We start from the raw sequence: 22,595 nt of genomic DNA, 5'->3' as shown, positions 1-22,595 counted from the left end.
AGATAAGGGTCCTGGTCTCTGCCATTCAGGTATTGCTACATAAGCCTGTAAGTTCATTTGCCTCTTGGGGACTTTGCTCTTCCAGCTCTTGTATGTTACGTGTTTGTCATGCACATAGGACTAGAATAAGAGAGGAGGAAGAGAGAAAGCCCCACCAGGGCCAGGTGTACTCCCTCAAGAAAACAGACTTTAGTTATTTTCATCCTGAAGTCTAGCAGGCAATGCACTTTCAGCCAGCAGGGAGCAGTAAGGAAACAGTGGCACAATTCTGCATTGTAATAACAATTTAAAAAGTCTAAGGGTGACTTAACTTTGGCTACACATTAGAGTCATCTGTGTGTGTGTGCGCTCAGTTGTGTCTGACTCTTTGCAGCCCCACGGCCTGTAGTCCACCAGGTTCCTCTGTCCCATGGAGTTTTCCAGGCAAGAATACAGGATCAAACCAGTGTCTCTTTCATCTCCTGCATTGGCAGGTGGATTCTTTACCACTAGTGCCACCTGAGAAGCCCCAGAATCATCTGGGTCAGGTTTTAAAAACTACCCATGCCGGGTTTCCACGCTAGACAAAGAAATCAGACTTTAAAGCGCTTGCCAGCTACCTGCACCCAGTACTCTCCAATCCCTCACTGCTTGATGGAGTAGCTGAATGACACCTAGTGGGCACATCTCAGAAAAGAGTTCTTGGATCCTCTCCTTTTTCTTCACCAGAGAGTTGTCTAGGTCGCAATTTAATGGGGTTGGGGAAATTAACAGAGAAGGCGATGGCACCCGACTGCAGTACTCTTGCCTGGAAAATCCCATGGACGGAGGAGCCTGGTAGGCTGCAGTCCATGGGGTCACTAAGAGTCGGACACGACTGAGCGACTTCACTTTCACTTTTCACTTTCATGCATTGGAGAAGGAAATGGCAACCCACTCCAGTGTTCTTGCCTGGAGACTCCCAGAGATGGGGGAGCCTGGTGGGCTACTGTCTATGGAGTCACACAGAGTCGGACACGACTGAAGCGACTTAGCAGCAGCAGCAGGGGAACATAAAGCTAAAGAAAATTTGGGGATATCAGCACATTTCTTTCTTTCTTTTTAAAAATTTTATAGTTTTGAGCTGGCTTTTCTTTTTTAATTGGAGGATAGTTGCTTTACAATACTGTGTTGGTTTCTGCTGTACAACAAGAATCAGCTTTAAAGTATACATATATTCCCCTCCCTCACATCACAGAGCACTGAGCTACTCTCTCAATTTCCCCGCTTTCTCCCCTCGCTGTTCCCTTCAAGTCCGTTCTTTATGCCTGTGTCTCTATTCCCGCCCTGAAAATAGGTTCAACGGTACTATTTTTTTTCATTCTCTCTCTATATGTGTGTGTGTGTTGTTGTTGTTGTTGTTTTTTGTTGTTCAGTTGCTCAGTTGTGTCCAACTCTTTGCGACCCCATGGACTGCAGCAGGCCAGGCCTCCTGGTCCTTCACCATCTCCCGGAGTTTGCTCAAACTCATGTCCACTGAGTCCATGATGCCATCCAACCATCTCACCCCCTGTCGTCCCCTTCTCCTCCTGCTTTTACTCTTTCCAAGCATCAGGGTCTTTTCCAATGAGTCAGCTCTTCGCATCAGGTGGCCAAAGTATTGGAGCTTCAGCTTCAGTCCTTCCAATGAACATTCAGGGTTGATTTCCTTTAGGATTGGCTGGTGTGTGTGTTAATACACAATATTTGTTTTTCTCTTTCTGACTTACTTCACTCTGTATAACAGGCTTTGGGTCACTACAAAACTAAACAGCCGGACTCAAATTCCTTTCTGTTTATGGCATCGGCGTGTTTCTAGCGGCTTGGGGCGAGCTGATTTCCAGTGAGCTCGCAGTAGGACTGGGAAAAGGAAACGAGGGGGGACCTGAGCAGCAGCGAAGGAGGAGCGGACAGGCAGAGACCGAGGGAGGAGCCTGCGAAGACGTAACCTGAAGCTGGCGGTCCTCACGTGGCCCCGACTTCCGCGCCCGCGCCCGCGCCGGCGGGCGGGGGCGGCCTGGGGACCATGGCGGGCCTGGACGCGGGCCGGGCCATTCCCGTGTGGCTGGCGGAGGACGACCTGGGCTGCATCATCTGTCACGATCTGCTGGCCTGGCCCGCCACGCTGCCCTGCGGCCACACCTTCTGCCGCAACTGCCTGCTGGACCTGTGGGCCGCGAGGCGCAGCCGGTTCTGCCCCACCTGCCGCGAGGGTGCCCCCGGGCCGCCGCAGCTGCGGAAGAACACAATGCTGGAGAACCTGACCGACAAGTACAGGCTGGCGGCGCGAGAGCTGGAGCCCCTGAGCCCCGGCCCGGAGCCGACTCCCGCACCTCGCCCAGCGTCCCGACCCGGGCGCCCCACGGCGCAGCTGCGGGTATGGAGGCGGGACCAGCGGTTGCCCTCTGCCCTCCGCTCATCCGCGCCGCCTGCACCCCGGTACCGACAGGGCGCTTCCTTTCTTCCTGATTGTTTCTACTTTCACTTTAGTTTTCTCAGGCTGTACATAGAACCCGTTCTTTGGAAAGTTCAGAGAAATATGAAGAAGCAGGAGAAAAAAATCCAAATCTGAAATCCTATCAACTTAAGTGCTATGTACCCTGGACTATTTCCACTTATTTCCAGTCTTTCTGCAGCCTGTCTCTCTGACGATTTTTAATTGTGCTAAAATATGTTTACGTTATATAACATAAAATTTGCCATTTAACCATTTTTAAATGTACAGTTCAGTGGCATTATATTTACATTGCTGTGCAATGATCAACACTATTCTAGTTCCAAAACTCTTTCTTTGATCACCACCGAGAGTAACTCTGTACCCATGAAGCAATGACTTCTCCCTTCCCTCTAGCCCGTGGTACCGTCTCATCTACTTTCTGTCTCTGTGACTTGGCCTACTCTATATATTTCATGCAAGTGAATCATGTAGTATTTGCCTCTTTGTTTCTAGCCTCGGCTTCTTTCAGTTGCGATACCATTTTCAAGATTCACTTGTGTTGTAGCATATATCTGAAATTCATTCCTTTTTTTCTTAAACCATTCATTCATTTGTTTATTATCTGTTGCACTGGATCTTCATTGCTATTCTCAGGCTTTCTAGTTGTGAGTGGGGGCTACTATCCAATTGCGGTGTGAACGCTTCTCATTGCGGTGGCTTTTCTTGTTGCTGAGCACTGGCTCTAGGGCATGCAGGCTTCAGTAGGTGTGGCTCTCAGGCTCTAGAGCACGGGCTCAGAAGCTGTTGGGCAGGAGCTTAGTTGCTTTGAGGTAGGGGGAATCTTCCCAGACCAGAGATGGAGCCCATGTCCCCTAAATTGGCAGGCGGATTCTATCCACTGGGCCAGCAGGAAGTCCGAACTTCATTCCCTTTTTTGTGGCTGAATGATAATTCCCTTGTGTGATTATACCACTTTTTTTTTTTAAATCCATTCAAACATTGATGGACATTTGGATTGTTTCCACCTTTTGGTTATCATAAGTAACATTGCCGTGAACATTGGTGTACAGATACCGAGTTCCTATTTTCAGTTCTTTCCGGTAGGAGCAGAATTGTTGGGTCACATGACAGGTCCGTGTTTAGCTAACTGAGAAACAGCCAAACTGCATTCCACGCAACAACAATATTTTGCATTCCCATTAACAAAGTAGAAGGTTTCCAGTTCTCCTCAACTTTTGCTCCAGGAACTTAGGTCTATTTGCTCCTAGTCTGTTAGCCACCTGGATTTAGGAGATTATCAGTTTACACCATGATCTTTTGCCCCGGACACCTGCAAGTTTGACTCCTCTTGCAGCATTTCTGAGCAATGCCCACCACCTCTCTGGGCTGAGCTCCAAGTTAGGTGAAACAAAGATGAACGAGCACCTTGTGTCATTCCTTCAGACAGCCCCGAGCCTGGTTAGAACAGACATGTGCCATGGTTTGGGAATAAGATCTCTTCTGTGCCTTTGGGAACCAGGGCCAGAGTTTCATGCTGGAGATGTTCAGTGCTGTCTCTGAGCCAGGAAGGGAATGAGGTGAGTGCAGGTCAGACTGTCACAAAGCTTCCTACTGCCGGGTTGTGTTTTTTTGAGTCAGTGATTGCAGAGTTCTGCCTCAAAAAGTTGGTTCTGACAGCTTCTTCTTGATATGTGATGTTTCTGTGTGTGATGTGTTGGGGCAGGCTAGGGAGTGATAGAGGGTCAGAAAGCTTGGAGCTATCTACTCCTCTTTTTTTTTTTTCCCAAAATAATTAATAGACTTTACTTTTTAGAGCAGTTCTAGATTTATAGAAAATTGAGCAGATAGTACAGAAAGTTCCCTTATTCCCCTCACAGTTTTCCTTACTATTACTCTCTTGCATTAGTTTGGTTCCTTTGTTACAATTTATGAACCTGTATTTAAAATTTTATTTATTTTTTTGGCTGCACTGGGTCTTCATTGCTGCCATGGGCTTTTTCTAGTTGTGTTGAGTGGGGGCTACGCTCTAGTTTCAGTGCTTGGGCTTCTCATTGCGGGGGCTTCTCATTGTGGAGCAGGGGCTCTAAGGCACGGGGGCTCAGTGGCTGTGGTGCACAGGCTTACTTGCCCCATGGCATGTGGAATCTTCCTGGACCAGGGGTCAATCCCCTGCATTGGCAGGCAGATTCTTAACCACTGGATCACCAGGGGAGTCCTGTGAACCAATATTGATACATTGTCATTTACTAAAATCCATAGTTGCAGTTCACTCCATGTCGTACCATTCTATGGATTTTGACAAATGCAGGAAGTCAGGTATCTGCAGTTATAGTTTACTGCCTTGAAAACCCCCTGAGACCCACCTTCGTGTATCCCCTCATCCCCCCGCCAACCCCCGGCAACAACTGATTTTTTTGCTATCTCTTTGGCTTTTCCAGAATGTCATACCATTGGAATCATACAGTATCTAGCTTTCTCAGACTAGTTTCTATCACTAAACATAATTGAGGTTTGTGGCTTGACTGCTCATTTCTTTTTATTGCCAAATCATATTCCATTGTATACATGTCCCATAGTTTGTCTATCCACCTTTTAATGGACATATTGGTTGCTTCCTTTTTTTTTCCCCCCTTATAATTAAAGCTGTTTTCTTCTTTTTGGTTATAAATACAGCATTGGAAGTTCCCTGGTGGTCTAGTGGTTAGGATTCAGCGCTTTCAGTGCCGTGGCCCAGGTTCTATCCCTGGTCAGGGAACTGAGACCCTACAAGCCAAGCGCTGTGGCCACAGATGAATAAATACAGCATTATCTCTCAGGTCCTTAAAACTATTTGTTAGTATAGTGACTGAATATACTTTGCATTGGCTTTCAGATTACAATTGTCTATGGATGGTAGGATATTGGATGATTTAAAATGTTTCTTCTTTTAGTTCTGTGCATTTTCTAAATTCATCACAATAAGTGTGCAGTTTTATTGGTGCAGTTGCACCAATAAAGTTGATGCTGAAAAAGCACCAACACTTATTTATAAAAGTTTTTAATTTGCTCAGCTGTCTAGATAAGAGCTCCACTCCAGAATTCCAGCTGCCAGAATGTTTAGGAGTGAGACCTGGAGATAAAAGAGCAAACAATGTTACCAGTGGTCAGCCACCTTCCTCTGCAAATTAGTCTGCATGTAGCTTCTGAAACACATGCTATTTTGAGGGACATAAGTGCTTCTTAGAGATGAAAAAGTAGTTCGTTTTTGAGGTTCCAGCATAATTTAAAAAGTGAGAGCTGTCCCCCCAAAGTTATTAAAAACTCTGGTTTATTTAGAGTAGAATGATGAAAATCATGTATTTCCGTGGTTCTATGTAGGACCCCTTTGGGAGGTAATTCAGATTTCTCCAGTGAGTTCTGGCCCCGCCTGCCTCTGATGATGGTCATCAGGTCTTGAGGTTGTTGCCAGAATATGTTGGTGGCCAAACTTCCTCCCATTCTCAGCCAGGCAGCTGCGCAGATGAAGCTCTGGAAGTGGAGCTGTTTAGCATTCTCATCTGAATGTTTCTTTAAATGTGAAGGACGCCAGTAAACAAAAAGAGCTTGCATCTGTACAGCAATCTAGAATCTCCACGATCCTTTCATAGTAGGTGCTTTTCACTGTTAAAGGGAACTAGGGGTGGTCGCTTTAAGTTTTTAAAGGAGTGGTAAAGACACAGGATGAGTCAGAGGTCAAAGTGGAGCTGAAGCCTGAGCCAAATGCCTTCCACTGGACTTAACAGCTGCCACCAGCACCAAATCTCCAGGCTCCCACCCTGCTTCCTCTCTGACTTCCCCAGTTCAAAATGACCCCAGGCTTCCCTTCATGCCTCACTCCCACCCCCCACTCCCCTGGCCCCATCCGATGGATGAACTCTGCTTCCCTGTTATGGCTTCTGGACAATCAGCAGGGGGATGCGGGAATGCGGAAAGTCCGAGGACTTTACCTCCTTTTCCTCTAGACATTTTTGTCACTTCTTGCCCTCGTCCTTTATCCAGTGTTTACGGCTCCCTCTGTCTAGAGCTGGTTCCCGGGTCCAGCTTTGTGTTCTGCTTTGCTCTTTTAAAGGTGGAGGCACCGAAGAGCAGCACAGAAGTTGACCGGGAGCTGGCAAAGCTGGTGGAACGGCTTATAGATATTGTCAGGAAACTTCAGAGTCCGAGACACCTCCTAGAATCTGAACCAGATAAAGAAGTGAGCATTCTGGCTATGGTAGGCTCACCTGGGAGAAGAAAGGATGTGCCAGGGGTGGGGCTAGGGACAACTCCCTGGAACCGCTGGGAAGCAAGATGAATATGTTTGCCCTTGAAGGATGCGCTAAATCCCAATCTTTCACCTTGCTCTTCACTACCCAACACAGATAATTGGGAGTTTGGAATGTTTGAGGTGAGGTGTGAAGGCATCCATCCTTATCACTCCACGTAACCAGCTTACTCCCCGAAGATCACCAGTGACCTCTATGCAAATTCTGCAGACCTTCTAGCTTTTATTCTCCTTGGCCTTTCAGCCGCCTATGACATAGTTGACCACAGCATCATTCTTTTTTTTTTTAATTTTTAAAAAATTCTGTATAATTTTTAAAAGTTACACTTCGTTTACAGTTGTTACAAAATATCGGCTATGTTCCCAGTGTTGTACAACGCATCCTGGTAGTTTTTACACTCGATCTCACACCCACGAGTTTTTACCACTCACTCCCCTGCCCCCATGTTGCCTCTCTTGCCTCTCTCCCCACTAATTTGTTTTTTAAAAATATTTATATATATTTAATACACATATTTACAAAACGCTGTGTAATAGCTGAATATATTTAAAAGAAAATGTGTTTTTGAAACCTGTTCTGCCATGACCAGTGATAAAAGATCTTTTTCTTCCCCCTTTTTTCTTTTTTAAAAAATTTTATTATTGGAGTACAGTTGCTTTACAATGGTGTGTGTGTTTCTGCTGTACAACGCAGTGAATCGGCTACACGAATACATATATTCCCCCCTCTCTCTTGAGGCTCCCTCCCATCCCCCTCCCATCCCACCCCTTAGGTCATTAGAGAGCACGCAGCTGAGCTCCCTACAGCAACTTCCCGCTAGCTATTGCTAACCACAGATTTGTTTTCTGTGTATCAGTGATTCTGCTGCTTCTCACAACTTCATTCTTGAAGCTTCCTTTCCCCTTAGCTCTGAGATACGAGTCTTCCAGTTTTTCCCCATGTCTCTCTGGCTGCTCCTTTTCTGGCTGTTTGGCAGGTTTACTGTCCTCTGCTAAGCAGTGAAATGCTGGGATTCCTCAAGGCTGAGTTGTAGGTCACTGTCTCTTTCCCTCAGATGGCCCCGTCCACACCTGTGGCTTTCATTACCCACCCTGTGCACAAACGTAGCTTCAGCCTGGACCCTCCTCTGATCTGGTGTCTTCCTTCTCATCTTTTCCTCTTGGCATCTCAGAGGCACATCACACTTAATCCATCCTGAACTGTCTCTCCTCTGGGTACCCCATCTGAGCAGCTGACCCTGCTAGTAACCACTCCTAGTGCCCAAATCAGAAATCTGATCACGTTGCCCTCCTCCATCACCTGGCTAAACATCTCTTGAACCTTTTTACTATTCTGGAGCTTCCTAAAAACATCTCTAATCCAATCCTGTGACCATCTCTGGTCTGGATTTCTACGAAAGCCTCCTAATCACTCTGTTCTGTTCCCACTAGTGTCACATGTCTTCTCATCACGGGGTCCATACCATGATGGAATGTTCTTCTTTTCCCCTGTCATGTAGGTCATGCCTGCTCATCCTTCAGACCTCGACTAGATTATCACTTCCTTGAAGAAGCCTTCACTGATTTCCTTGAACAAGTCAAGTTCCCTTATTAGAGGCTCTCATGTATGTGATTCCATGTATCTTTCATTTGCAGCAGTTGTCACACTTGTGACTTGATAGTGATTGATACCATAATTCATTGTCTTTCGTTCCTCTTCCTGCTGCTGCTGCTGCTGCTAAGTCCCTTCAGTTGTGTCCGACACTCTGCGACCCTATAGACGGCAGCCCACCAGACTTCCCTGTCCCTGGGATTCTCCAGGCAAGAACACTGGAATGGGTTACCATTTCCTTCTCCAGTGCATGAAAGTGAAAGTGAAGTCACTCAGTCATGTCCGACTCTTAGCAACCCCATGGACTGCAGCCTACCAGGCTCCTCCATCCATGGGATTTTCCAGGCAAGAGTACTGGAGTGGGGTGCCATTGCCTTCTCCAATTCTTAGCTCATACCCCCAAAAAAGTTTTAAAGTTTTAGGCCCATCTTATAGGGGCCTTACAAAATAAATAATACAGATAGTCACTAAGATAAGCCACAGAGGCTGAAATAGTCTTTCCCCGACTGCTGTCATCTTATCATAATAACTCTTCCCCTGGGCGAAGACAATCATGTTGCCTGCATCATGAGGGCCTAATTATATTTTGAAAAACCTGTTGGGAGGTAAGTAGAAAATTATAGATGGTTGGCAGGACTGGAATATATTTGATGCATTCTTTAGAAGATTTTCTTTCTTTCTTCCTTCCTTCCCTCTCCCTTCCCCCTCCCTCTCTCTCCCTTTCTTTCATTCTGTTCTTATTCATCAATAGACTTTGTTGGATGGGGTGGACCTTTCCTTGGCTTCTCCCAAAGTGAGTTCCAGCCCACCTGAGCAAAAAATGAAAGATATTCTCCATGATCTAGAAGAGATCCAAGAAAAATTACGAGAAAACTTCACGCAGAAAGGGGCCCTTGAAGAACAAACACAGGGTGAGTTGATGTTATTTGGTAGAGGAGGTTTGATTATGGAAGCTGGGCCAGTGTCCCATGGCTTCCTTTTGAGGGAACAGGATCTCTGAGCCCAGCTGCGTGTTCCCTGGGATGTGAATGAGGAAGGAGTGGGCTGAGCTATTTTTGTGGCTGGATGTGTTTTTGGACCTGACTGGAGGTGTGATGTAACACAGGCCCTTAATAGACAGAAACTCATTTTCTAAGACCTATAAATCCAGAACCTAGACCTGATTTTGCTAGCTCACTGCACACCTGTGTTATTCTACTTGAGGAGATTCAGAAATAGGCAGCTTTTTAATTTTTCACTAGTAAATGTCTTATTAATGAAGAATGCAACTTTGTATACAGTTCTTGACAAATTCTATTCAACTATAATCTCTGGTGGATGTGTTAACATGTTAAGTAGTAACAATGTAGATTATAACAGAACTTTGCTGGTGGTGCAGTGAGTAAGAATCCACCTTCCAGGGCAGGGGAAACTGGTTCAATCCCAGGTCAGGGAACTAAGATCCACATGCTGAGAAGCAACTAAGCCTATGCAATACAACGACTTAGCCTCTGCTCTAGAGCCCGAGAACCATGACAACCGATGCCCGCATGCCCTAGAACCCATGCTGTGCAACAAGAGAAGTCACCACGATGAGAAGCCCAAGACTGCAGGGAGAGAGTAGCCCCCGTTCACTGCAACGTCAGAAATAAAATAGTTTTTAAAAAAGTTTAACTTAGAAAATTCAAGTATGTCTTAGTGAGTACAATTTTTATTATCTTGGCTTTTTTTTTTTTTTTTTAAGCTCATTGCACTGTAGGGGAAAAAGGAGTCTTTTTTTTGCGGGGTGGGGGTCAAGGCACATGGAGTCTTAGCTTCCCTGACCTGGGATAGAACTTGCAACCCCTGCACTGGAAACTCAGAGTCTTAACCATGGGACTGCCAGTGGTCCTTGTGGACCTCCAGGAAGTCCCTGTTTTGGGTGTTTTGATTTTGATTCTTTGGGCCAGTCCAGGGCAGCTTTCAAACACAGGATCTGAATATTTCCTGAAACATCATTCCCTGAAGTTCTCACAAGATTGTTTTTAAGACAATAGATTAGCTGTTCTTCAGGTCAGCACTTGTAACAGCTGCTAAGCAATTCGGCTGCCTCCTCACAATGATTTCCTTTGACCCTATGTAAATAGACCACGAGCTGCCATGGAAATCACGCAGCCTAAACAGCACAGTGTTTCTCAAGGCATGGCCCAGGACTCTGTATAACAGTAGAAAGAATGCAGATAATCTCCAGTTTGTTAGCCTATGTTTTTTTTTTTTTTCTTATGTGTTTTTTCTGACTTTGATATCAATATTATGCTTACTTCATAGTATTAATTAAAAATCTTCTTACCCTTAAAAAATGAAAATTCAGAATCCAGGCCCTGTTGCCAAACTATTGAGCTAGCATCTCTGGGACTAAGTACCAAGGATTTGTATTTGTACTAACTTTGCAGGGGATTTTAATGCACACTACAATTTTGATGACCATTTTGGGCTTACCCAGTATGGGTGATTATTTGTAATACAAATTTGATTATTGAGGAGTGCAGTTGCCCCTTGAACCCATGAGGATTAGGGGCACCAAACACCCATAAAGCCGAAAATCTGACTATAACTTTTCACTGCCCCAAAACTTAACTACCAGTAGCCTACTGTTGACTGGAAGCCATACTACAGCATGAACAGTTGATTAACACATACTTCGTATGTTTTGTGTACTATACGCTGTATTCTTACAGTAAAGTCGGTTAGAATAAAAGAAAATGTTATTAAGAAAAGCATAAGGAAGAGAAAATACATTTACAGTGCTGTACTGTATCTGTCTACGCCGTAAGTTTACATCATCCGACTCTGAGGTTCAGTTTATGCTGCTGTCGCTTCAGGATACCAATGGAGAAGATTTCACCTTCATCGTCCATGTCCAAGCATTTCCCTTACTTTCCCTTCTGCCACTTACTGTGGTCATTGTAAGCACACAGTAGCTTTAAGGTAATAATAAAATTGAGCACAGTTTAGGGTTAGCTCGTGCTCAGTCACTCAGTCATGTCTGGCTCTTTGCAACCTCGTGGGTTGTACCCTGCCAGGTTCCTCTATCCGTGGGATTGTCCTGGCAAGAATCCTGGAAGGGGTTGCCATTTCCTCCTCCAGGGGATCTTCCTAATCCAGGGATTGAAGCCTCATCTCCTGAGGCTCCTGCATTGGCAGGTGGATTCTCGACCACTGAGCAAGCCTTGGGATTAGCAGGTATAACTTAGCTTGTCTACCTGACAAGCCTTGGGATTAGCAGGTATAACTATTATATACAGGATGGATAAACAACAAGGCCCTAGTGTATAGCACAGGGTACTATATTCAGTAGCCAGTGATGAATCATAATGGAAAAGAATATAAACAAGAATATATATATATGCATACATGGATCACTTTGTTGTATAGTAGAAGTTGATACAACACTAAATCAACTATACTTCCATAAAATGAAAACAAAACTTCGGTATATTGAGAGGAAATAGGTATCAGCAGTTGTGATGAGTCTCATATCAATTCATGTTTCCCAGTTTAATAATGATTTAAAGCATTGACCTGACGTCATGGAGATTCTGTGGGTGAGGGTGCTGTGATCTCCTGGAACCATATTTGTTAATTTATTTGATAGATATGCATGAAGTACTTCCTACGTACCTGGCAATGGGGAAATGCTTAGAATACAGAGATGAATAAAATCTCTGCCAGCAAGGAGCTTAGGACTCAGTGAGGGGAAAAAGTCCACAGTAAGAACATGGGACTAGATATACCTAAGCTGGATGTATACTGCCTGATCAAATGCTGACGATGAGAAAGACAAGCTGTGTGTGTTGATCACGATGTTTGGATGTCTTCTACGTGCATTTTTTTTTTTTTTTTTGATGGGACTGTCTCCCTCTCCTAATATTTTTGATTCCATAGTTGAACTCCCAGAAGTTCCATCTTCTTCCTCATGCCCACTGCCTGACCAGAGCCGCTTTGCACCCAAGAAGGCTTCCTCGTTTGCTCGATGTAAGTATATGATCTGCCTACAACTTGGGTTTGGCTTGGCAGAGCAAGGAGCTTAAGAGCATGTTGTGTCCATCTCTCTGCTGTTAGACCCCTTGGCTAGTTCCTCTACAACTGGCCCCTCCCCATGGGGAGCTGATGACAAAGGCAAAAGGGGTTCCAGGCTGAGCCAGACCCGTGAGCTCTCAGAACCCTGGCAGCCTTTGGGCATCCATGCCAGAGCCACCACTTACAGCCAACTGCCAATGCCCCAACCTAGCTAAACTACTATCACGGCCCCAGTCTGGAATAATCCTTGAGGGCACAGATCCTGGAGCCAACTGCTCCACTCACTAGCTGTCTGATCTTGGAGAAGTCATGTAACCTCTCAGAGCCTCAGTTCCCTCATCTGCAAGATGGAGATAGTAGTACTTACTTCCTTGTGGGATTGTCATCAGGGTAAGTGAGTAAATGTGTGTAAATATGACTTTCAGTAGGAATGCCGAGTATTAGCAATTATTTACTCCCTTAGTGGAAAACAATATGGAATATACAAAATGAATAAGACATGAGCCCTAATCAGGAAGCTTAGTGTAACCAGAGAGATGTAAATAGCCATGATCATCAGTCACTCTACTACAGATAGAAAATGGTTAAGTATCACTAGTGATCAGGTAAAGCATTAGGGGAAAAGCAAGAGGTGACTTTTGTCGGGTGGGCTTCACAGACAGCTTCCTGAAAGAAGGCTAAGTAGAAATGAAGGTGGGAGAGGAGTATTGTTACTAGAACAGCATCAGGGGTATGTATAACAAGCTTCCAGTGTAAATTGACGTTCCAACTGTAATGCTAATATAAGAAAAACTATCTCATTCAAAGATACACAGCTGCGTTTCGCTATTTGAGGACCTCGTAGCATGAACCATCAGAGCTGACTGGTCATGTTCTGTTTTTTCCCCCAGGGGCCATCAGTCCAACCTTTGACCTTGAGAGCCTCTCCTGTAATCTGAAGGTCTCCGTGGATCGCCGGACAGTGACTGTGTCTGACTTCCCAATGCTCTATGCCTGGAGTCCTGAGAGGTTTGCCTCCAGCCAGGCTTTATGTTCCCAGGCCCTCTCTTCTGGGCAGCATTACTGGGAAGTGGACACTCAGCGTTGTAGCCACTGGGCAGTCGGGGTGGCTTCACGGGGGATGAAGCGTGACCAGATCCTGGGAAGGACCACGGACTCCTGGTGTGTAGAGTGGAAAGGGGCCAGCCAGCTCTCTGCGTGGTGCATGGTTAAGGAAACTGTCCTCGGCTCAGACAGACCCAGTGTGGTGGGCATCTGGCTGGACCTTGAGGAGGGAAAACTTGCCTTCTATTCCAAGGCAGATCAGGCAAAGCCTCTGTTTGAGTGCCCCATCTCTGTCTCTGTTCCTCTACACCCTGCCTTCTGGCTGTATGGCTTAGACCCTGGAAATTCTCTGACCATACGCAAAATGAATGTGTAAACATTCCCTGGGTGTTAAAACACATTGATTTCCTGGTCTCTCTGACTTTTAGCAGGGTGGCAACTTAAGAATCCGTCTTCCAGCACTCCCCTGGTGGTCCAGACGGTTAGGAATCGACCTGCCAATGCAGGGGACATGGGTTCAATCCCTGATTCCCGAAAGATCCCACACGCCACAGAGCAACTAAGCCAGTGCACCACATCTACTGAGTGCTGGAGCCGTGGAGCCCATGCTCGGCCATAAGAGAAGCCACCACTGTGAGAAGCCCACACACCCCAAGGAAAAGTAACTCCTGCTCACCGCAACTAGAGAAAGCCTGCACACAGCAACTAAGACCCTGCCCGGCCAAAAATAATTTTTAAAAATAAAGAAAGAAATTGCAAACAATAAAGGAATGAACTTTGAAAATTGAGGGATGCAAAGTAACTGTTTAATTCGGCTAACTTGCATGGTTCAAACCCTGCGAGAAAGAAAGGATAGGCTCTTGAGTAGGAGATAACATCTAAGCCCTTGGAATATCCTACCTGATAAGATTGTCTTTATCGGAGGCCCTTGGGCCACACAGTATCAGCTTGATCTCTGGAGGAGCTGGAAACTAAGATCAGCCGTAAGAGCGGTGATTCTGCCTACAAAATAAAGTGATTCAGTCATGTCTGACTCGTTGTGACCCCATGGACCGTAGCCTGCCAGGCTCTTCCATCCATGGGATTTTCCAGGCAAGAATGCTGGAGTGGGTTGCCATTTCCTTCCCCAGGGAATCTTCCCGACCCAGGGATTGAACCCAGATCTCCCTCATTGCAGGCAGACTCTTGATCATCTGAGCCACCGGGGACTCTGCCTACCGTGGGCCAATCAAGGCCTTGGACACCAAGTCTTGGATGTGCTTCCCTCGCTGGCAGTATTCCGTGTGTGTTGTCACACATCATGCTGGGAGAGTTAAGCAATGGCCCTATAACTCCACTGAGAGAAGGGTGGGGTCTCCCAACCCCTCCCTTGTGTGCCTTTTTCTAGTTAACCCGTATCCTTTCATTGTAATAAACTGTAATCACAAGTGTAGCAGCTTTGCTGAATTCTGTGAGTCCTTCTAGTGAATCACTGACTATGAGACTGATTTTAGGGGACCTCCTCCCCACCCACAAGAGGCATGCTATCAAGCACACATTCAGTGGCTTCAAACAACACACATTTATAATCTCAACGCTTCTCTGGGCCAGAGTCAGGGTACGGCTTAGCTGAGGCTTCTCTTCTGGAGTCTTGAAAGCTGCAGTCAGAGTATGAACTGGGGCCGGTGACATGGAGGCTCCCCTGGGGAAGGACTTGCTTCCAAGCTCACGTGGTTGTTGGCAGCATTCAGTTCCTTGTGGGTTGTCGGACTGAGGACCCCAGTTCCTTACTCAGTGGGCCTCTGCGACATAGCTGCTTACTTCATCACAGCCAACGAGGGAGATCGTCTCCCAAAAGGTGGACATTCCCTCTTTTAAAAACTTTAATTTTTAAAAAAATTGTTAATTTTTAATGGAAGAGTAATTGCTTTATAATACTGGTTCGGTTTCTGCCATACATTCAAGAGGGAGGGGACATCTATATACCTGTGGCTAATTCATGTTGATGTGTGGTAAAAATGTTTTTTAATTTATTTAGTTTTGGCTGCGCTGGGTCTTCATTGCTGCGTGTGGTCTTCTCTAGTTGCAGTGCACAGGCTTCTCATGCCGTGGCTCCTCTTACTGTGGAGCACGGGCTCTCGAGCACAGGCTCAGTAGATGTGGTTCATGGGCTGAGTTGCCTCATGAATTGTGGGATCTTCCCAGATCAAGGGATCGAACCAGTGTCCTCCGAGTTGGCAGGTGAATACTTAACCTCAGGAACACCAGGTCAGTCCCGACAAATCTTATGTAATGTAACCACACGGACATATAACCAACGCATCCCTTTGCCTTTGTCTGATTCTGTTGATTAGAAGCAAGTCAAGGGCCCTGCCCACATTTAGGGGTGGGGATTCACAAGAACATGAATACCAGGAAGTTGGGGGGGGTCCTTATAGTCTGGCCAGCACATGGTATCATCTCATACTTGATTTCCCCCATTTTTTAAGAATCATTTTATCCCATAACAGAATGGATAGAGAAAACTACACAAAACACATGTGCAACATAAGGAATAATCATTATTATTATTATTAAGCACCCTTTACACTTCAGGTCAAGAAATAAAACCCTGCGACCGACCCCAGAGGCTCTTTCCCTATTGCAGTTACAAAACCCTCTTTCCACCTGAAAGGCATCTTGACTTTTACAGTAATCACTTGCTTGCATTTCTTTAGAGTTTTAGCACCCAAACATGCATCTTTAGCATAAACTCAAAAAAAAACCCCACAAACCCTGATATATCTTAACAGCTTTGTTGAGATATAATTTACGTACTATAAAATTCACCTATTTAAAGTGTACAAATCAATGTGTTTTAGTATATTTAGAGTTGTGAAACCATCACCATAATCTAATTTTAGAACATTTTCATCACTCCCCATAGAGAGAACCCTCATACCTACTAATAGTTGCTATGTCTTTGAAGTCACCTGATCTACAGCCTTCCCCTCCCTTTCTTCACCTTACAATCCATCTGTAGGCCCTCAGGTTGCATGAGCACCTGCTGGAGATGTGGAATCCATCTCTGTTGGACTGGGTTGAACAGAAAGTCCTGCCATACAAACCAGCCAGGCGACCTTTGGCGGTGCATTTCACCTCTTTGTTTTTCCCCTGTAAAATGGAACTCATTATTATTGGCCCTTCCTTCTGTTCCTCAAAGGGTTGCAAAAGAATTAAAGTTATGGGCGAAGACGTTGGAAGAATGCCAGGGTGGTTATAGACATGACAACAATGACAGAACTATATTTTCTTTCTCTTTTTTTGGCCACACCATGTGGGATCTTAGTTCCCTGACCTGGGATTGAACCTGTGCCCCCTGCATTGCAAGTGCAGAGTCTTAGCCACTGGACTGCTAGGGAAGTCTCAGAACTATACTTTCACATCACCTACCTTGGTCTCTGGGGTTTCTCTGGTAGCTCAGCTGGTAAAGAATCCACCTGATGCAGGGGACCCCAGTTCAATTCCTGAGTCGGGAAGATCCCCTGGAAAAGGGATAGGCTACCCACTCCAGTATTCTTGGGCTTTCCTGGTGGCTCAGATGGTAAAGAATTCTGCAATGTGGGAGACCTGGGTTCAGTCCCTGGGTTGCGGAGATCCCCTGGAGGAGAGCATGGCAACCCACTCCAGTATTCTTGCCTGGAGAATCCCCATGGACAGAGGAGCCTGGTAGGCTACAGTCCATGGGGGTCACAAAGAGTCGGACACGACTGAGCCATTAAGCACAGCAGAGCACCTGGTCTCCAACATCTTTAGATTCACACCTCATTTTCACACATGTTCTTGGAAACAGGAACACCAGAATTCTTCCCCCATGATCTACTCATTTGCTCTCTGAGCCTCATAAGCTACCCTGTGTGATGAGTATTATCACCTTTTGTTAACACTTGAGAGAGGAGAGTGGGGGCCTGGACCAACTTAGGGGTTTGGGCAGGATCAGTCAGCTGAGCATGGCAGATCTGGGAGCTGGCCCAGTGTTCCCACTCTCCAAGTCTCAAAGCCTAACATCCTTTGATAAGATCCTGGCTGAGACCCGGATCTGGCTGTCCACTTTGATAAGACACAGCACTGAAGCCACGAGATGCCCTTTCTTCCCTGGGCGTTGGTGTCAGGTCTTTAGTGGCCTCAAGCTCCTAAGCAGGGCCAGGGCCTCTCTCTCTGTGCCAGATGACCATTCAAAGGCTCTCTGTTCTCACTTCCTGTTTTGTGGAGCCTTTATCGACTCACCCAGAGTCACCTTGATGTTTGCCTTTCATTTTTTAAAAGAAGTATTTTATTCTACTTTATTATTTTTATTTGGCTGGGCTGGGTCTTAGTTGTGGTGGGTGGGACGTGCTACTTGCAGCACATGGGATCCAGTTCCCTGACCAGGGATGGAACCCAGGCCCCTGTGTTGGAAGCACGGAGTCCAAGCCACTGGTCCACCAGGGAAATCCCTGATGTTTGCCTTTTAAAACTTAGAATCTAAAGGCCAGAGTTTTAGCCTATTGAAGTCATTTGGTTAAATACCATCCTCTCAGGTGATTTGGACAATGGGGCCTTTGTCAGAGTGGGGTTTAATTCTTTGGTCACATGAGTTTCCCAAACTGCAGCCAGAGCACAAGAATTATAAAGGTGGGAATGAAAGTTATCATTTTTGGATTCTTTGCTTTTCTTTCAAGCTTTCTTTCTTTCTTTTTAAATATTTATTTGGCTTTGTGAGTTCTTAGTTGCAGCATGAGAGATCCAGTTCCCCGTGTGTGAGTGCTCAGTCGATTCAGTCTTCTCTGACTCTTTGCGACCCCATGGACTGTAGCCCACCAGGCTCCTCTATCCATGGGATTCTCTGGCAAGAATGCTAGAGTGAGTTGTCATGCTCTCCTCCAGGGGATCAAACCCGTGTCTCCTGCGGCTGCTGCATTGCAGGAGGATTCTTTACCGTTGAGCTACCAGGGAAGCTCCCAGTTCCCTGACCAGGGATCAAACCCAGGCCCTCCTGCATTGGGAGCTCCGAGTCCCAGTCACTGGATCACCAGGGAAGTCCCTTGCCTCGAGTTTTCTGTCAGCATATCCTTTCCATGCAGTGTGAAAAATATCAGTCACACCCTTTTCTCAAACAAAACTGAAAATCCTACCCAGAAGAAGAACTGAAGTTGAAATGCCAGTGGATGAAGGACCGCTCACTCGGGTCTGCACTGTGTGGCGGAAGCATCCACCCAAGGACCAAGCCGGAAAGACTTCCCGTCGGGGACTCTGAAGGCAGCCGCTCACCCCATCTGGAGGTGTTTCAAACATCTAAGTGGTTGTTGACATGGTGGCTCAGACAGTAAAGGATCTGCCTGCAATGCAGGAGACCTGGGTTCGATCCCTGGGTTGGGAAGATCCCCTGGAGGGAGGGCATGGCAACCCACTCCAGTTTTCTTGCCTGGAGAATCCCCATGGACAGAGGAGCCTGGCGGACTGCAGTCCAGGGCGTCACAAAGAGTCAGACAAGACTGACGACTGAGCGACTAAGCACAGCACAGCAGAATTTCCGGTTCCTGGAAGAACCACCTACTAAGGAGGAAGGCACCACCTTCTTAAGGCTCACAACAGCTCCTAATACAGTTATATCTATCTGTCTCTTGTTTTTTCTCCCTCAGGTACTTTTTTTTTTCTGGAAAAGTCTAATTTTTAAAAAAAATTATTACTTTTTGGCTGTGCTGGGTCTTCATTGCTGCACGGGCTTTTCTCTAGTTGCCACGAGCAGGGGTGGGGGTTACTCTCTAGGTTGTGGTGGGTGGGCTTCGCATTGCAGTGGCTTCTCTTGTTGCAGAGTGTGGGCTCTAGGGCTTCAGTAGTTGCAGCACGTTGACTCAGGAGCTGAGGCTCCTGGACTCTAGAGCACAGGTTCAATATTTGTGGCTCAGGGGCTTAGCTGCCCCGTGGCATGTGGGATCTTTTCAGATCAGGGGTCAAACCTGTGTCTCCTGCATTGGCAGGCGGATTCTTTACCACTAAACCACCATGGAAGCCCCAGGAAAGTTTAATTTGAAGACTATTTCCTAGCTGATTATAGAGACAAATCACAAAACGAAACAAAGCTGCTCTCTGGGAGACCTCTCAAGCTCCTCTGCTCTGTTGGAGAGAGAAGACCCTTCCCCGGGGGCACCTGGGGATTTTGACAGGAAAGGAAGAATCATCCCTGGTGTTTGCTCAGCTCCATCACCCCTACTTTGCTGAGCCATTAGCCCCAAATTCATCCTTATTCAACCCTAAACACTGGGTCCTTCCAGACGACTGAAGTTTTCTTCCTTAATTATAAATACTTAGGTTATGCTGAAGATTTGTAACTTTTTCTTCCTAACCAGCCATAGGCTTTTTAAGGACAAGGTTTCTTAAGCTTCAGCCTTTCAGATGCCATGATTTTTGTTAGATCTTCAAATCTCCTGTACCATTTTTTATTTAATATCTTTCCTAAACCAACTCACTTTTCCCTCTTCAGGTACATGGGTTTCAAAAGGAAACTTTAAAAAGTTGATATAAATGGAAACCAGAATCATATGTTTCAAATAGAGATAAGCGTAAATGTATGTTTCAAGGAAAACAAAACACTATAACTAGCTTGGAACCTTTGTCTTAAGTTTCTGAAGTGTTCTCTGTCTCTCTCTGGCTCAAAAGGAGATTATCAGGTATTACAGATTTACTGAGGCTTTCATCTTGACTTAATCAGGATGGAACGATAATAGAGAAAAGAAAGGTTTCTGTCCACAAGACTTTAGTCTCTGCTGTCCCTACACCACTTATACACCTCGTCTTCTACCAGGTGATTCTGAGATTGATCTGGTGCAATATGGAAGATTGTGCTCAGTGAAAATTTTCACCTTTATTCTTCAAAGTAAATACACCCTGGGGGCAGAAAACTTATGGCTTTGGTCAGTGACATCTCCAGGACTCAATGTCTGGGCGTTGCCACGGGAGCTTTTCCGGTGCAATTGTACCTTCCCTACAATTAGTCACCAAGTTCTGATCCGAGCTTCTGCCTTCTCAAGGCATCTCAACTCTGCCCCCAACTCTTCCCTCTGCATCTGTGCTCTCGTTCAGACTCTCATCCCTTCTCTCCAAGATTATTTTAATTCGAGTTCCTCCATCTCTAGTGAGGAGCCCTCTCCCCATCTATTCTCATTCTAATGTGAACTTTCCAAAATGGGAGTTAGATCATGTCACTCCCCAGCTTATAACTCCTGGGTGCTCCTTAAAGCCTCCTAAAATAGAAAGTTCTGCTTCCTGTCTCTGTTCTCACCTACCTCGCCCCCATTTCCTGTCATCTCCCCAGATACAACGTCCTGCCCAGCTTCCTCCTGTATGTCACATCATATACTTTTGCAATTGCAGTTTGCTTGGCCTGGAGTCTCTCTCATCCCCTTGGCCAGAGTTGAAAACTGTTTACCCAGAGTGGATCTGGTTTCTACCAAGCGGACTGGAGTCTCTCACTGTCACTGTGTCTAACATGGTGATGTGTGCGTGTATACCGAGTTTAGCTCAGATCAAAGCTGACGCACTAATTGTAGAAGAAGTTACAGGAAGGCCACTCAGGCTAAAATCATAGTCATTTTCCTAGGAGCTTGATGGGGATATTTGCAGTTTTTCTGGGTTAAGGCATTGTGTTGCCTTGGAGGCTGTCTGTGAACACAGCCAGGCAGGGGGAGTGGATTACTAGAAGTGGGACAGTCACACAAGTCTGGCTGGTTTTGGCTAGGGGTGGGATGGGGAGAGAGGAGGTACAAAGAGATTTATATTATGAGATGCTACCTCTCATGAAAGGTTTTCAAAAAAAGGCAGTTTGGGCTGATGGGAGAATGATTTGGAAGATTCTGGTGAGAAAGATGAATGCCCAGACTTCCTTATCCACAACTTGCCCACCGTGATTGTCTGTGTTGCTCATTACTGCTTCCTTAGAACCTAGTACAGAGCAGTGCACATGGTGGAAGCAATAAATATTTGTTAAATCATTTTATAAACACGATATCCTACATTTTGTACACGCTAAGTTGCGTCCGACTTTTTGCGAATCTATGGACTGTAGCCGGCCAGACTCCTCTGTTCATAGGATTCTCCAGGCAAGAATGCTGGAGTGGGTTATCATGCCCTCCTTCAGGGGATCTTCCCGACCTAGGGATCCAACCTGCGTCTCTTAATGTTTTCTGCATTGGCACGCAGGGTCTATACCACTAGCGTCACCTGGGAAGCCCTGATATCCTACAATACTGTCTCACTTAAAGCACTGCTATTTTTCCAAATATTTCTATTAGTTTTATATAAAAGATGTTATTAATGTTGACATTTTACAAGAGATGATTGTACTAAAAATTAATTCCTAATCTTTAGCATGTTTTCTCTTTCCTTTGAACTCTCATCTTTTATGTACATCTTTAGCACGTTTTCTCTTTCCTTTGTACTCTTATCTTTTATGTACATCATTGTTTTTTAGTTGCACTAGGTCTTCCCTGCTGTACGTGGACTTTCTCCAGCTGCGGCGAGCAGCGACTGTTCTTTGTTGTGGTGCATGGGCTTCTCATTGCAGTGGCTTCTCTTGTTGCAGAACATGGGCTCTAGGCGCCCTGGCTTCAGCAGTTGCAGCACGGGTGCTCAGCAGTTTCAGTGTGCGGCTCCAGAGCACGCAGGCTTTAGTCATTGTGGCACACGGGCTCAGTAGTTGTGGCTCTAGGGCGCAGGCTCAGAAAAGCACAGGGCTAGTTACTCTACAGCATGTGGGATCTTCCCAGAACATGCAATGAACCCGTGTACCCTGCATTGGCAGGCAGATTCTTATCTACTGTGCCCCCAGGGAAGTCCCATCCATTAGTTTTTAATTACCCGATTAATACCTGTGCAGGCCTGCAAAAGTTCAAAATTACAAAGGTGTGGAGGGTAAAAGTTGGGAGAAGGCAATGGAATCCCACTCCAGTACTGTTGCCCGGAAAATCCCATGGATGGAGGAGCCTGGTAGGCTGCAGTCCATGGGGTCACTAAGAATCAGACACGACTGAGCGACTTCACTTTCACTTTCCACTTTCATGCATTGGAGAAGGAAATGGCAACCCACTCCAGTGTTCTTGCCTGGAGAATCCCATGGACGGAGAAGCCTGGTAGGCTGCAGTCCATGGAGTCGCACAGAGTCGGACACAACTGAAGCGACTTAGCAGCAGCAGCAGGAGGGTAAAAGTTAC

The 22,595-nt window shown here is 45.9% G+C and overlaps 2 protein-coding genes across 3 annotated transcripts in view; both read left to right on the top strand.

The window, feature by feature from the left end:
* The window catches only part of ADAP2 (ArfGAP with dual PH domains 2), a 41,472-nt gene extending 34,861 nt beyond the window's left edge, over positions 1 to 6,611 (top strand). The window contains exon 11 of the mRNA XM_061390447.1: positions 6,522 to 6,611. Coding sequence (XP_061246431.1) covers positions 6,522 to 6,553 — 32 coding nt within the window. The 3' untranslated portion in view covers positions 6,554 to 6,611. The remainder of the gene's footprint in view (positions 1 to 6,521) is intronic.
* RNF135 (ring finger protein 135) lies at positions 1,966 to 14,821 on the top strand. Of its 2 annotated transcripts, none has more exons than XM_061390444.1 (5): positions 1,966 to 2,374; positions 6,522 to 6,647; positions 9,059 to 9,218; positions 12,211 to 12,300; positions 13,236 to 14,821. In XM_061390444.1, the coding sequence occupies exons 1-5, from the start codon at positions 2,024 to 2,026 to the stop codon at positions 13,763 to 13,765; spliced, it is 1,257 nt and encodes a 418-aa protein (XP_061246428.1). In that variant the 5' UTR covers positions 1,966 to 2,023; the 3' UTR covers positions 13,766 to 14,821. The 2 variants fall into 2 exon arrangements, with proteins under 2 accessions (XP_061246428.1, XP_061246427.1); XM_061390443.1 differs by having other exon boundaries at positions 6,522 to 6,665.
* The last annotated feature ends 7,774 nt before the right edge of the window (positions 14,822 to 22,595 follow it).

This window comes from Bos javanicus, chromosome 19 (genome assembly GCF_032452875.1).
Source record: "Bos javanicus breed banteng chromosome 19, ARS-OSU_banteng_1.0, whole genome shotgun sequence".
NCBI classification, from domain to species: Eukaryota; Metazoa; Chordata; class Mammalia; order Artiodactyla; family Bovidae; genus Bos; species Bos javanicus.
The sequence above is the reverse complement of the archived record's forward strand: the minus strand, read 5'-3'. Positions and strand labels throughout refer to the sequence as shown.

Bases quoted from the DNA above. Each gene is read 5' to 3' on its own strand.
- RNF135 (XM_061390443.1), top strand. From the start codon at position 2,024: ATGGCGGGCCTGGACGCGGGCCGGGCCATTCCCGTGTGGCTGGCGGAG. The intron at 9,219-12,210 runs GTGAGTTGATGT...TTGATTCCATAG, and splicing joins CCTTGAAGAACAAACACAGG to TTGAACTCCCAGAAGTTCCA. The intron at 12,301-13,235 runs GTAAGTATATGA...TTTTTCCCCCAG, and splicing joins GGCTTCCTCGTTTGCTCGAT to GGGCCATCAGTCCAACCTTT.